The 15,020-nt window shown below is 55.9% G+C and overlaps 1 protein-coding gene across 4 annotated transcripts in view; it reads left to right on the forward strand.

Annotated features, from left to right (window-relative positions):
• The window catches only part of ILF3 (interleukin enhancer binding factor 3), a 28,825-nt gene extending 18,832 nt beyond the window's left edge, over window positions 1–9,993 (forward strand). The window contains exons 9-20 of one of the 4 annotated variants that reach the window (XR_004349423.1): window positions 381–478; window positions 1,029–1,140; window positions 1,245–1,355; window positions 1,720–1,919; window positions 2,277–2,444; window positions 2,860–2,997; window positions 3,106–3,282; window positions 3,380–3,533; window positions 3,681–3,734; window positions 4,192–7,511; window positions 8,297–8,425; window positions 9,312–9,993. Coding sequence is in view for 2 of the 4 variants with exons in the window: in XM_032629006.1 (XP_032484897.1) it covers window positions 381–478; window positions 1,029–1,140; window positions 1,245–1,355; window positions 1,720–1,919; window positions 2,277–2,444; window positions 2,860–2,997; window positions 3,106–3,282; window positions 3,380–3,533; window positions 3,681–3,734; window positions 7,143–7,511; window positions 8,297–8,425; window positions 9,312–9,448 (1,847 nt within the window). In the remaining 2 variants the exon portion in view is untranslated. The remainder of the gene's footprint in view (window positions 1–380; window positions 479–1,028; window positions 1,141–1,244; window positions 1,356–1,719; window positions 1,920–2,276; window positions 2,445–2,859; window positions 2,998–3,105; window positions 3,283–3,379; window positions 3,534–3,680; window positions 3,735–4,191; window positions 7,512–8,296; window positions 8,426–9,311) is intronic. The other 3 variants (XR_004349424.1, XM_032629007.1, XM_032629006.1) reach the window with 3 other exon arrangements.
• The last annotated feature ends 5,027 nt before the right edge of the window (window positions 9,994–15,020 follow it).

A 15,020-nucleotide genomic window follows, 5' to 3' on the forward strand; every position in this document is an offset into this window, starting at 1 on the left:
ATTGAGGCCCTGAGGCCACTTCCTGGCGGGTCCCCTGACCGGGTTAGGGCAGCAGCAGCCCCGTGTCCCCCTAGGGATGAAGCATGTGACTACCCTCTTGCACCATCATATCCAGCCCTGTGCCGGCTCCGCAGCTGTGACTCGGGGCGGATCCGGGGCAGTGGTGACCCACTCCCACGCGAGCTCCATGCTCTGAGATACATGTGGATTATTTCTCTCACAGGCTGGATGCCGAGTGGGTCACCGAGCTCGGTGTGTTTTCCAGAGCTGGGTGTGGATGGGGCGTGGGGGGTAACGCACTTGGTTCCCTCAGCCAGCACAACTCTTCGGAGATGCTAAAAGATAATCCTCTGCATATCTTCCTTGTTTCCTGCCTTCAGATGGTTCTGGCATTTATGACCCTTGTGAAAAAGAAGCCACTGATGCTATTGGGCATCTAGACAGACAGCAACGGGAAGATATCACACAGAGTGCGCAGGTATAGTCATCGCCATTGCCAACGTGAGCCCTTACCCAGTCTGTAATCACTGGCTTCCAGTTCCATTACTGGGTATTCTCAGGGTAGCCACTGGACTCATAGGCTCAGGCTGGGGATTCTGAAGGTCAAGGGATCGTGCCTGATACAGGGTGCCCCAATCTGGGTTGCTTCTTTCCCCTGGCGCCACGCGTGGTTGTCGCCTGCCCCCTCAGCCTGCTCGAGTGCTGTTTTCAGACACCGAGTTCAGCGGGGAGATGTGTTTGCGTGCGGACTGCTCCAGGAGTCCTTCCCTCGCAGGCCCACCACGTGGCTCCGTGTGGCAACCAGTCCCCAGGTTGGGGTCTCCTGTAATCCTCTCGAGGGGGGTGGTCACAGGCTGGCCTTCCCCCACAGCGAGGCTGGGCCCTGGCTGTTGGGGACCCCTCGCTGTCATAGGGGAGACCGTTAGCAACCCGTCAGCTCCCACCCCTTCCAGAAGGCATTAGTGAGAGCACACACGTTGGCTGGGAACGCAGGGCGGCTGAGTCAGGTTCCTCTTCCCCTTCTCCAGCATGCTCTGCGACTTGCTGCGTTTGGCCAGCTCCATAAGGTCCTGGGTATGGACCCCTTGCCTTCGAAGATGCCCAAGAAACCAAAGAATGAAAACCCAGTGGACTACACAGGTAAGCATGGCGCAGTGCCCATGCCCAGGCAGGCGGTATCATCGCACGCTCCCAGTAGAGCCCAGACTGGAGTCTCAGCTGCTTCTGTCCTTGTCTCGTTTCAGTTCAAATACCCCCCAGTACCACCTACGCCATTACGCCCATGAAACGCCCAATGGAGGAAGATGGGGAGGAAAAGTCTCCCAGCAAAAAGAAGAAGAAGATTCAGAAGAAAGGTACCAGCATTCATTCATAGTCCTTGTTTTACCCTCCACGTGGCTTCAATTAAGGTTCACCCCAGAGTGAGTGGCATACCTCCTTTTGCCTTCTCTTTCTCGGACATGATACTTAAGTCCTTTTCAGAATGATTAAATAAATACAGCCTGGGTATGGAACACAAGTGGGGTGGACGTGCCTCAGCTGGTGACCGCAGGCGTGGTGTGCGCCTGGGAGTGGGGCAGGCAAGGCCTCGGCATGTGTGGCCGCCCAGCCCCCTGCCCAGTCCTCCACGTCGTGCATCAGGGCGCAGTCAGGACAGGTTCCCCTGCCCGGTTCAGAATTGACTGACTTTCCAGAGCAACATTGGTGTGTTCTCTCTAGAGGAGAAAGCAGAGCCTCCCCAAGCGATGAATGCCCTGATGAGACTGAACCAGCTCAAGCCGGGGCTGCAGTACAAACTGGTTTCCCAGACTGGTCCAGTTCACGCCCCCATCTTCACCATGTCTGTGGAGGTAGACGGCAACTCATTCGAGGCCTCTGGGCCCTCCAAAAAGACTGCCAAGTTGCATGTGGCCGTTAAGGTGAGCGCGGCCGGCAGCGTCGTACAACAGCAAAACCCTCCCTTCATCTTGCTCCCCTTCAGAGCCATCATCCCCTGTTTAAGCCCGAGGCTAAAGGAGGGCATGCGCATACTGAAATGGTTAGATTCCTGAACGGTAGCCAAGTCACATGTGGCAAGAATGCCATCATCACTGTGGCTGATGGGCAGAGGGCCCCCAAGTGTGGCTGGGCATCGAGGTGGTCTTGGGAGCTATAGGAGAGCTCCTCCAGTTGCCTGGACGCCACCCTAGGAACTTCTGATTCAGGATCCCAGGTGTGGGAGGGGTTCTGCGTGGTTGAGCCCTCCCTCACTGGGGGCCTGGGTCTCCCTCCTGCAGGTGTTACAGGACATGGGCTTGCCCACGGGTGCCGAAGGCAGAGACTCCAGCAAGGGGGAAGACTCAGCTGAGGAGACAGAGGCGAAGCCAGCCGTGGTGGCCCCTCCACCTGTGGTGGAAGCTGTCTCGACCCCCAGCGCTGCCTTTCCCTCAGATCCCACTGCCGAGGTGAGCACGGGGTGGGTGCTGGGGTGCCCGGCAGGAAGGAGCAGGCAGCCGTGGGTCCCGTGAACCAGGAGAGTTACTGGTCCTTGTTCTCTTACCCCAAGAGAGTGTACCTTCCAGTCCAGGAGCCTGTGGAGGGAGTTGGGTGTGAGCTGTTGAGCCATGACCAAGAGGCCGTTGCTGGTGTTGACCCAGCATCTGGGGTGGCCTGCAGTCGAGGATGTGCCGTTTCCCCAGGAGACGGGGTGTGGGTGGAGGTGGTCCCATTGCTGGGAAGGCCACAGATGATTTCTGGAGACAGGAGTGGCGAGGGGGATGGAGCGGAGGGCCTCAGCCATGACATAGGGGCGGCTGCCCTCCTCCACGTGCTGGAAAGCCCTTAGCTGAGTTTTTGGTTTTCTTTTCTGTTTTCCCTGAGAACGTAAAACAGCAGGGGCCGATCCTGACCAAGCATGGCAAGAACCCTGTTATGGAACTTAATGAGAAGAGGCGTGGCCTCAAGTATGAGCTCATCTCAGAGACAGGGGGCAGCCATGACAAGCGCTTCGTCATGGAGGTGAGTGGTCCTGGGGGCGGATCCTGTGGGGGCCTGGAGTCTTTGGAGACTCCCCCCCGCCCCAAGGGGGGTGTTGGGTCACCCCAGACACGCGTGTGTTCTTCCCAGGTCGAGGTGGACGGACAGAAGTTTCAAGGCGCTGGCTCAAACAAAAAGGTGGCCAAAGCATATGCCGCCCTTGCTGCGCTAGAAAAACTGTTCCCCGATGCCCCTCTAGCCCTTGAGGCCAACAAGAAGAAGAGAGCCCCCGTGCCCGTGAGAGGTGGACCGAAATTTGCTGCTAAGGTGAGCGGTCACCCCGGAACTCTCTGACCTTGGCGTGTATTCTCTGGTGATTCGAGCGGGAGGCGAATGTAACCCGTCTGTCTTCTTTCCCGTCCAGCCACATAACCCTGGGTTCGGCATGGGGGGTCCCATGCACAACGAAGTGCCCCCGCCCCCCAATCTCCGAGGACGGGGAAGAGGAGGGAACATCCGAGGTCGAGGGAGAGGGAGAGGCTTTGGTGGCGCCAACCATGGAGGCTACATGAATGCTGGTGAGGACCATTGTCCTGTGCTGTCCCAGTGGGCTCGGCCTGCTCCCTGGAGCGGGTGGGACCCCTGGGGCCAACTGAGATGCCGGAAGAGGCAGGGGGCCGGCAGACCCACCTCCTGCCCTGGTGACCCTGTCTCTTCCCTTTCAGGCGCCGGGTATGGCAGCTACGGGTATGGAGGCAACTCGGCGACCGCTGGCTACAGTAAGTGTGTGTTTCTCTTTGTCTGAGCTTGGGGAGAAGCTGCAGCTTAGCTCCTGTGGCCTGAGTTAGAGCAGGGTGGCCCAGCAGCAGGAGCCTCCCTGAGGCTTAAGGGCGGCTGGCTGGCACCCATTCTCGGTGGTTAGGTCAGGCGGTCCTCCAGCACCCCCCATCCTGCAAAAGTGTAATTTACTCTTTAAATGTTAATGCACACGCTTGTGTGCCTTGAAAGTTCATTAAAAGTCAGAATTTTAAATTTCTCTGCTTTAAGCCATGCGAAGCACCAATCCTGTGAATATACTTTTCCTGACAGTGCACAGCTCTTGTCTTGAGAAGGAGCCTTCATTGGGGGGTTACAGGAGCAGAGAAATCTAAAACATGAATTTCAAATGTGGCGCTCTGTGCCATTTTTCAAAAGAATTCTAATTTTTTTTCTCTGCTCTGTCTCCCCCTTTTGTAGGTGACTTTTTCACAGACTGCTACGGCTATCATGATTTTGGGTCTTCCTAGAGCATCTAAAAGTATTGCACACAAAATCAACTTTTTACTCCAATTTTCTCGAACTCCAAAACCCAAAGTGTCCGTGCTGTGCCCTGTGCTTCACTGGGTTTCTCAACCGTGGCTTGTCACCGCAGCTTGTCTGAAACTCTTAGCCTGCAGAATTTAAGACAATGGCAGTTTTTATCGTGATTTGCCTTTGAACTTGGTCATATTGAAGTTCACAATAAGTGGAAAACAATTTTCAGAGAATGTGTTTTTTTGTGCAGAATTGCACAGAATTCTAGAGCCAGCGTTGGTCAGCATCAAGGCAAAAGCCCACCTTTGCTTTTTATGGAAAGCATTACTTTATTTAAGAGACAGATAATAATGCATTTTAATCTACCTTTGTCTTAATTTACAGCAGGTTTTGTATGAATTTTTAACCTTTTAACAAATTCCCAAATCTGGTTGATGCCTTTGACAGTAACGATTTCACCACATCTGAATCCAGAGCAACCGGCCTTTTTTCTGTTGTTTTTTCATAAGCATGTGAAACGTTGGGAACGTTGGGGAATTGTATATTGTGCTAAGTTAACCTCTTCCACCTTTTGTAAATGCTCTGGTGGGTTCTTGTTCCGGGATGCAATGTTCTGTAGCTGCTTTAGCTAGAGGTGAACTCTCAAAGGTATCAAAACTGTGCTTCCACTATTAGTGCAAGAAACAGACAGGCTTTAAGGAAGAGAGAACGTGGAATTTTGCAAGTCGTAATCACACCTGCAAATGCATGGGATTCTAGAGGGTTTTTTTCCATTTTTCTTTTCTTTTTTTTTAATGGGGCTTTAAAAATAAGCAGGAAGAGCTTAATACATAGCACAATTCTCCAGTGAAGAGCCAAGCCTCAGCGGGGCCTGTGCTGCTGGGCGCACATCCACGGCAGATTCCAGAAGGCCCGGAAAGCTTCTGCCCTCTCACCTTAGGGTACAGGCTTGAGCTTGTGTGGCTTCTCCCTTGTGCGCAGAGGCACACAGAGGCGTTTTGGCTCTTGAATGAGACCCCCGTCTCTTGGCGGGAGTCCTTCTTGGGAATGAGTGTAGTTTTGGCTCTGGTCAGCAGGTTTTTTTTGCAGCAAGGCCTGCCTCTGCGTTGACTTGCAAAATTTTGCGTTTATTCAGTCAGGCAAAAAATTGGTCAAAACGGTTATTACATAATTTGTTCCCAGGGGTTTGAAACATTCAGTGAAACTTTTTAAAACTTTGATTGCATGATGTATTTTTTTTTTCCTAGAAAGTTATTGTTTGAGAATAATGTCTTTTTATACCAGGAAATAGTTATCCTGAAATGACGTTGAAAATTTCCTCTCCCCTTTATTATTATTATTATTTTTTTTTAATCAATACATGTTAAAGTAACAAGCCCTCAGTCCTTGGCGTCTTCATTCATTCCCACACTGGCGGAGGGGCGAGGAGGCGCTCAGTGCTGGTCGTGGGCAGCCGAGGTGGTGGGCTTCCGAGAGGGGGTCTGCAGGGGACCTCCTGTCCTCCAGCCTCCTTGAGAAGCCTTCGCGTGTTTACTTTCTTGCGTTGTGGGACACGTCCTTCTCCTTGGTGTTTTTGGCTTTGGGTGGTGTGGGTGGAAGGGTCTAGAGAAGATTAACTGATGTTGCAGATCAGTTCTATCCAAATTATTGTTCAAACCACCCAAGACACAGCGGTGTGGGGCGTACATCTGCAGCGGGTGGAAGGAATTAACCCCATTCAAAAGGCAGGAGATCCTTGGTGCTAAATACGGGAAGGAAGGGCAGGGTGTGTGGGGAGCGTCCTCTCCCCGTCCTCCCACCCTGGGCATAGTGGCCACGCCAGGCACCAGCCCCGGCTGTCTGTGGCAGGGGCAGCGGCCAGCCCGCACAGGTGCGCCCAGGCCCGCCTGCTCCAGGAGCCCAGGAGTTCTGCAGCCCTTGTGTGAATGCTAGGGATTGCCCGGCTGGGTCGGAGAGCCACCCACGTGACCTGTTGTCTTCCTGTCGCCTCACCTTAGCTGACCCATGCCCCGTCAGTCCATCTGAGTGGTGGGGCTGTGCTAACAAACCTGTCTTCCAGGGTCTGTACCTAGTTACCAGAGGGGGGACCCACCGTGACATTCTCCGCTCCAGGGCCTGAGAATGTGGCGGCCTGGCTGCACGCTTGTCCGTCCTGCCCCTGGGTCCTGCCTGCGCCCGGCAGCTGTGCTGGGAGTAAGGAGGGGCCCTCAGCGGGGGGCCACCCAAGTCAGGAGCTTGAGGCCCCACCTGGGTGTTCTGAACCCAGCCGTAGTGTTTCATTCCGCCCACGAGGCTGTGGCAGTCACACGAGGGAGATGCCCTAGGTCATTGGGCTAAGTCTCCATTCGGTCCTCCCAGACCCAGGTTGGACCAGCTGGTCTTCCAGGAACGACTCTGGCTTTTAGGGGCATCGTTAGAGAGCAGCTCCAGGGGTCACCCAGGCCTGGGACTACAGAGCCTCTTCCCAGCACAGCAGGGGGGAGGTGGCGGTGGCCAGCTGCTTCTTTGAGGCTTTGCTTTTCCTCTCACCATGGGGGACATCTGGGTAGCAGTCAGCTAGTCGTGAATGTCATCCCGCGCTTGGAGCCCATCTCATTGTAATGTTGACATCCGCTGCGAAAGCTGCTGCTGGCCTGCTGTCGTGCCGCTGCTTGGGCAGAGAGCCATTGTTGTCGTCAGCTGATGGGTGAGTGGGGCTGAAGGCTGGGCCAGCCCATACCAGGCTGCTTCAAGGACCGGAGCCGCTGCTCCTCGCTCTCCTGCCTCTTTCTGTCTCTCCGGGCCTGGCCAGTGGGCTTGTGGGTCAGCCTTCAGGGCCCACAGCTGTGACCTTCCCTCTCCTTCCCCTCCCCCATCTCCCGATCCTCCAGCTGACCCGCTGCCTTCCTGTTTAGGTCAGTTCTACAGCAACGGAGGGCATTCTGGGAATGCCGGTGGTGGTGGCGGCGGCGGGGGCGGTGGTGGCTCTTCTGGCTACGGTTCCTACTACCAAGGTGACAACTACAACTCACCAGTGCCCCCGAAACACGCCGGGAAGAAGCAGCCGCACGGGGGCCAGCAGAAGCCCTCCTACGGCTCTGGCTACCAGTCCCACCAAGGCCAGCAGCAGTCCTACAACCAGAGCCAGTACAGCAACTACGGCCCCCCACAGGGCAAGCAGAAAGGCTATAATCATGGACAAGGCAACTACTCCTCCTACTCAAACTCCTACAGCTCCCCCGGAGGCGGGGGCGGATCAGACTACAGCTACGAGAGCAAATTCAGTGAGTTGGCTTCCAGAGCCGCCAGGGGTCCAGGCCAGCAGCACATCCCAAGGAGTGGTGGAAGCTCAGCCCTGCCCCAACCTGACCTCTGGTGGAGGGACTGGAAGGAAGCCGGGTGGTGCTGGCTGCAGGGCGGGCGTTAGGAAACTCCTGAAAGCAGGGTCCCCTGGCCCAGGTCTTTGCTGGTCCCTCCCTGTTGCCTTCTCCGAGGTCCCGGAGGCTGTGGGCTGAGGCTGGGCCCAAGGGTGGATAGAGCCTGTGAGTCTGGGCCAGCTGCTGCAAGGTCATCTCCAGGGGTGGGCTCTGGAGACGGCCCCCAACACATCCTGAGCTAACTTCCCCGTCTGCCGGTCCTTCCACCTCGTGCGCAGACCCAGCCTGGGGAGCGTGGGTGTGAACTTGTGCACAGCAGGATAGCGGGCAGCTGCGTGCCGGGGACCTTAAAGAAGCTGTGCTGCCTGTGCGTGGGCCTGGCGGTGGGCCTCGGGTACCTGGCTGGGTGGGAGAGGGGAGGAGGCCGCTGGGGACCCTGGGTTGGAGGAGCAGGCGGGAAGGCAGGATGGACCTGGGCTTCAGAACATGATGACATTACAGGGCTCCAGTGGCCCCTGGCGCTTCGTGGTTGGACCGAGTGTGCCAAATTTCATCAGTCAGGATGGGGATCGGGCAAGGCCCGGGCGTCAGCTGAGCTCCTGCCACTGCCAGGGCCGCGCACAAGGAACCTGGATCACCCCAGCCGCAGTCTTGGCCACAGCCCCTTAACTGTGTTATCTTCTCTCCCCCAGACTACAGTGGTAGTGGAGGCCGAAGCGGCGGGAACAGCTACGGCTCAGGCGGGTCGTCCTACAATCCAGGGTCACACGGGGGCTACGGCGGAGGTTCTGGGGGCGGCTCCTCATACCAAGGCAAACAAGGTGGGCCTGGGGCAGCAGGCAGCACAGCCTGGGGCCCCTTAAACTCAGAGCCAGCAGGGACCACACGGATTCCATGAGGAGGGGGCGTGGCCTGGCCTGGGCAGATAGCAGCACAGGTGGGGGGGCCCCGGTGGCAGCTGCAGCTTGGCTTCCATGTGGGGTAAGAACAAGGAGTGGGAGACACGGGCACACCAGGACCCTGTGAGAGCACGGGCTTAGGCACACCTCCAGCGTCGGGTTCTTCCCGAGCCAGGCGTTCAGAAATTGCCCTATTCTTTTTTTTTTTTTTCTCCTTTCCTTTTTGCGGTACGCAGGCCTCTCACTGCTGTGGCCTCTCCCGCTGCGGAGCAACAGGCTCCGGACGCGCAGGCCCAGCGGCCACGGCTCACGGGCCCAGCCGCTCCGCGGCATGTGGGATCCTCCCGGACCGGGGCACGGACCCGTGTCCCCTGCATCGGCAGGCGAACTCCCAACCACTGCGCCACCAGGGAAGCCCTGCCCTACTATTAAATGTTGGCACCAACAGGAAAGAATACGGAGAACAGTGAGGGCCAAACAGAGCCTGACGTGGAGCTCTGGTTTGGGGTGGTGAGCTCAGCCTGTGCTCAGGCAGCCCCCGGTTACAGCTTCCGCTGCCCATGCGTCGTGGCTGGGCAGCTCCCCACCCCTCATGAACGCAGGGCTGATGGTCCCACCTCAGGGTGTTTGGGACAGCTAGGCCCAGTGACCCTGGAAAGGCACTTAGCAGAACAAGGTGGAGCTTCCATGGCTGCCCTGCCGCGATCTCTCCGGCAGACACAGTTCTGGTGTTGGCTGACGTCCTGCTCTCTGACCGCGGGGCAGGCCTGTGCCTCTCACCTCTAACCCTCCCCCCTCTCTCCCTTAGGAGGCTACTCATCACAGTCGAACTACAACTCCCCGGGGTCCAGCCAGAATTACAGCGGCCCTCCCAGCTCCTACCAGTCGTCACAGGGGGGCTACGGCAGAAACGCAGATCACAGCATGAACTACCAGTACAGATAAAGCCCCCAAGGGGTGAAGATTTGTACCTTCTGCACTTACTCCCCCGTTGTAAGATTCAGTTTTATGCATCACAGTTAACATGTCAACCGGCCTCTCCAGGCCCCTTCCGCCCTACCCTGTCCACGTTGCTGTGTTGTGAGGTGCAGCTGGTCACTCCTGTGACCCGTCCTGTGACCCATATTTAGCTGTGTTTGGGACTCCGTGTCTTCAGTGGTTTGTTAGTTGCCATTACAACTTTGTCTGAGTAGAGTTTTTTTTGAGTTCTTGCAATTAAGTATCCCTCTGTCTATTTACAATTGGTGTTAGTGTTAACTCAGTTTGTCTTTAAATAGTAACGGAAGGGATACTTCATCTGTTAATGCTTTTGTGAAGTGAGTTAAACGAGCTTTCTGTATTTTAATGCTTTAGTGTTTCAGTTTTATAAGTGAAGATTTTATTTTAAAAACCGGTGGGAAAGAGTGGGGTTTTTTTTGTATGTCTGGTTCATTCAGGCAGTACATCTGAATTGAGCTGAATGTAGACGAATAAAGAAAAACAAAACTCTGTGCCTGTCGTAGGCCTGGGTGTCTGGGCCACCAGCAGCAAGATGGGCAGGTTCCTCCACGCTGTTCCCAGCACAGGAAGGCAGGGTGTGGGGGGCAGGGCAGTCCCTGGTCACCAGAGAACGGCCAAGGCCAGCAACCCAGTTTCCTGGCAGCTTGTAGAACCGGTGTCCCAGCGGCACCACAGTCCCAGCTCTCCCGTTGGGCTGCAGAGTGGCTTCCGGAGACCCACACTGCTGTAGGGGTTTTGCTCACACAGTCGGGCATGCTTTGTTTTCTCCATGAATTCTCATATGGTTTTAAGTGCAATTTCAAGTCACCATGGAGTAAAACATCCTTGTAGGTTGGGTACGCGTAACCTTAAAAAAGCCCAGTTGAATCTGGCTGAAAGGTGCCAAGATCTAGGGAACCCAGCCACAGAACCATCCATGCCAGGATGGCGCTTTGTGTCTGCAGCAGCCACGGCCTTTCCCCTGGTGTCGCCCCACCTCGAGTGTGTTCCACAGAGTGCACTGTTGGCGTGCTTCACGATTCTGGGTAATTTTGCAGTTGTTGGGAGACATCTGTCACCTAGTGGGGTAGAGGCCAGGGATGCTGCTGACCATTCTACACTTGAATGTCAGCAGGGCGCAGGTGGAGGAACCCTCCCCAGAGCAGCCCTTTTCAACTCTGGCCCTGTGTCCGGGAGAGAGTGGGGGTCGTGCCCGGATTGCTTTACCCGCCTGTCTGGAACGAGCCCCTCGGTGACGCCTGGGACTGCATCTCTACAGGAACCCACCTAGTCTTGCTGCCTCTCCACTCTCTCAGACCAAGTACTGTTCAAGATTGTGGCCCCTTCGGGCTTCCCTGGTGGCGCAGTGGTTGAGAGTCCGTCTGCCGATGCAGGGGACGCGGGTTCGTGCCCCGGTCCGCGAAGATCCCACATGCCACGGAGCGGCTGGGCCCGTGAGCCATGGCCGCTGAGCCTGCGCGTCCGGAGCCTGTGCTCCGCAACGGGAGAGGCCACGACAGTGAGAGGCACACACAAGAAAAAAAAAGATTGTGGCCCCTTGGCCTCCCGTGCTTAGTTAACCATGGCCTCTGGGAGAAGTGCGAACCATTCTTGACTCAGAATCACCCAGCTGAGGCAGAAAGTCCAGTGTGCCTTCAAAGGATGAAGATTTGCCTTCTTGGGGAGGTGAGAGAAAGGCGTTCTCCACTAAAAGAGGAAACATTGGAAGAATTTTGCTTACTGCCAGAGCAGAGGAGGCCTGGGATGCCAAATGGTCCAGCCCTGGGAGCGGGTCCCAGAGTGCAAACATTTGTGTTGGCCTGAAGGGCCCTGGGATCCCTCAAGCATTTGCATTTGGAGACCAGAGACAGACCTGAGGGATGGCTTCCAGCCTCGACTCCTCTTCCAGACAGGTCCAGGGGATGGAAAAAAAGAGACCCACACAAGATCACTTGGACCTTGTGTTTCAGAAGATAGGATAAAGGTGTGGACGGAAGCTGTGTCACTGAGAAGTCCATGGCGAGGAACACTCTTGCAACGCCTGCCAAATGCCTTCAGCTATGGACCTGCTTTTTCAACACAGGTTTCACCATTGGTTTCCCAAGCAGCAGCCGCCACCACCATTCACATTTCTGAATGCAGACTCACCGCAAGGGAATGAATCTCAAGGTTAGGGAAGGCAGTGGAAAAATATGTACCTATGGTGACAAGTCCTCAGGGAGTCGAGACTTGCTGCCATGTTCATCTGTTGCGGAGAAGGGCTAGACCCCGGGTGGCTTATCTTTGATCAGATGCCTATGTGAGTCTTTGCCATGGTCAGGACAAGTTTATTGCCAAAAAGAGGGCGTTAACTGGGAAGCAAGCAGGATTTCCCCTTGCCTCTTGCAGCTTCTGGTGGCTCCAGCCGTCCCTTGGCTTGTGACAGCATTATACCAATCTCTGCCTCTGTCTTCACATGACATTTTCCTGTGAGTCTCTGCGTCTTAAATCTCCTCCCTTACATAAGGGCACCAGTCATTGGATTTGGGGCCCACCCTAGTCTAGGATGAGTTCATCCCAAGATCCTTAAAAACATCTAAAAAGACCTTTCCAAGTAAGGTCACGTTCACAGATACCAGCTGTTAGGACTTGGAAATACCGTTTTGGGGGACAGTATTCGGCCCAGTACAAGGCTGGGTGAAGGTTTCATCTTCATGGATGCAGGCACAGCCCTGGGAGTTTGTCGGACACAGACAGGGTTACCGTAGTCAGGTCTGGATGCCACAGAGCCAGCAGCATCTTTGCAGCACAGGTAACTGTCCTGAGGAGACAGCTCGTGAGCCCAGATCCTTGGCACCCTGACTGTGCTCAGGGACCTCACTGGTGGTGATGCAGCTGGCCAACAACAGTATCCCAGCCCTCAGGACCACCCCAGGAAGCTGGGTTCAGGAAGATGTGGCTGACACCTTGAGCATGAAGGCGGCCTTGCTGCTGGTGCGTCACTCCTTCAGAGTTGACTGAGGCCTCCCCCCAGGCCTATTGCCCTCCAAGTCCAGGAGGCCAGCCTGGAGGAGGTCCTAGCAGAGCTGCTTCTCCAGCTCCTCCTCAGCCAGGGCCATGGTGGGCAACAGCTGGCTTATGAAGAGATGTCTTGGCCCACATGTTGCTGGAGGATGGTGTCATGCGTCCTGGAGTCACCAGTAGAGAGCACCAGGAGTATCAGCAGAAGGGTCGATGGCCCACAGCCTCAGCAAGTTGATCGGGACAGGGTGCTTGGTGGATAGGCCCTGGGGGTCAGTGACCTGGAACTGGGCACCACCCTGGAGGGTGTCTTTGGAGGGAAGGTAGGAAGGGAGAAAGCACACGACTGACACCTCATGGCGGGATGAGATGATGTCCCAGGGAGGGGCAGGGCCTTGCCAGGAATTTGAACTGATCCCAGGGAGAAGTATTGGGGATTTAGAGATCTAGGATGAAAGGGGGCTTCTGAGCAGGAATGGGGGAGGCAAATCCAGGATTTGCGCCTCTAGATTTAGCAGTCACTGGGGCCCTGGTTGTCCCTGGGGTCCAGCCTGACCTGAAGTCACCACCCAGCTGCCCGACTACCCTGGCAGGGACCTCTGATCATCAACCATTCTTGTGTAACCAACAGGGCTGGCCCTGCCCCTAAGGACCCAGGCCTGGACCTCTCTGCAGCTGGGCTGTCCAGCCTCAGGAGTCCATGTCCAGGTGTGAGCACCACCCCGGCTCTTCCTTCCCTCTGCAGGCCTGTTTCAAGACCTCTGGACACAATTTTGGGCAACAGTGCAGCACGTGTTTTTGGCTGAGAGGCTCATTCTAACCCATCCCGGAATAAATGGAAACTTCATGTGCTCATTTGTTTCATTCACGCAACATGTATTTATTGGGTATTGCTTACGTATCAGTCCTGTACTGCAGGCTGGGAATGTGGCAGTGAACCTGGCCCCTGCCCTCATGGACCTTCCAGGCACCAAGAGGGCCCTGTCCCAGCTAGAGCAGGGAGTGTCAGGAAAGATTTTCTGTGTCTCAAGACAGTGTTGGGGGGGGGCGGGGGGGGCGGTGAGCCAAGGGTATGCCATGCCAAGGGAGCAGACGTCTCAAACAATTCTCCTGAGAGGTGGGAATGGACTTCAAGGAGCTAAAGTCAGATGAGTGAGGCGTTTTGGTTGCAAAAAGGAAAAAGTGTGGTTTGATGTAATCCTGGAGCCACCCAGTGCTGGGCCTTGACAGGCAGTCAGAGGTCTTCTAACCTTTATCCTGAGGACAGTGGGGAGCCATGGAAAGATTCTGAGCTGGGAAGAACCCAGGCTGAGTGATGCTCAGGAACAGTCCCTTTGGCTATTGGGCGAAGAACATGTGTGTGGGAGAGGTGAAAATGGAGACTGAGAGACCAGGAAAGAGGCTTGAGTTCTGGAACATCTGAGCTGAGGTTCAGAGTGATTTATGTGGCAAAAGTCCACTGGACTTGGTGAGGGATCAACTTCCAGACCCAAGAGGGGATAATACTGAATATCCCAGACAGCTGACTGGGACCAAGAGAGTTGCATTGCCTTGCCCCAGGACACAGGAAGGAGAGGGGTCCAGACTCACCAGCTGTCTGCTGTGCTGTGGGAAAACAAGCAGGAATGTTTAAGGAGTGGCCACAGAGGTCATTCCGCACAGGTCGCAAGTCCTGGGCCTGTGGTCTTCCCAGTGTTTCCCAAAATGCTGGCATCCTGGCACCAGGTCTGTGGGGGCCGAGACTATCTCACAAGACAGCTCCCACCCCCAGCTGGATAAACCAGAGAAAATACCATCCAGGCTTCTGGGACCGCTATTTCAACATCAGAGGTATTCAAACCCCCCAACTCTCATCCAGAGGTTCTGGATTTTCCACTCCACGCCCAGAAACTCCTTCCCTTCTGGGTCCCAGGACCTTAGTACCCACTCCTTAAAGGGCAATCCCCTACGTCTGGTTTTTGGTGTGGGGGGGGTACACTGCGCAGTTGCGGGGACCCCGAGGAAGGGGAGGTTGGAGAATCTACTGAGGGTACCAACCCCGGTCACGCACCTGGAAAGGTACGCGGGCTTCTACTTGAGGGGCGCAGAAATCACCCGAGGACCCGCTTGTGCAAACATCACCCTTTCAAAAGCGACGTCCTCCTTGCCCCTAGGACCGCCTCTTGGCGCACCGACGCTTCAACAGGGCCAATCAACAGGCCCCGCTCCGAATGGGTGCTTTTCACAGGCTCCGCCCCTTGATATCGTACGCTGTGTCATCGAGCCAGCGCTTCTAATTGGACAGTTTCTCAAGCTTCACCCATGGCCCCGCTCCTATGGGATGGGCCCTTGCGCAAAGCGCGCCGCTTTTAATAGGCCGCTTCCGCAGGCTCCGCCCCGAGGGCGGCTGCCTCCCTGGTCTCCGGGCGACGTGCGCGGCTCTGTCCAGAGTGCTGAAGCCGCGCTCCTAGAGCTGCCTCAACGGGCGGTCTTGTGGCCCCCCCACAGCCCTCCCTGCTGAGCGGCGCCGAAACGGTAAAGCAGGTGCCACTGCACGCCA

The sequence above is a fragment of the Phocoena sinus genome, chromosome 3, assembly GCF_008692025.1.
Source record: "Phocoena sinus isolate mPhoSin1 chromosome 3, mPhoSin1.pri, whole genome shotgun sequence".
NCBI classification, from domain to species: Eukaryota; Metazoa; Chordata; class Mammalia; order Artiodactyla; family Phocoenidae; genus Phocoena; species Phocoena sinus.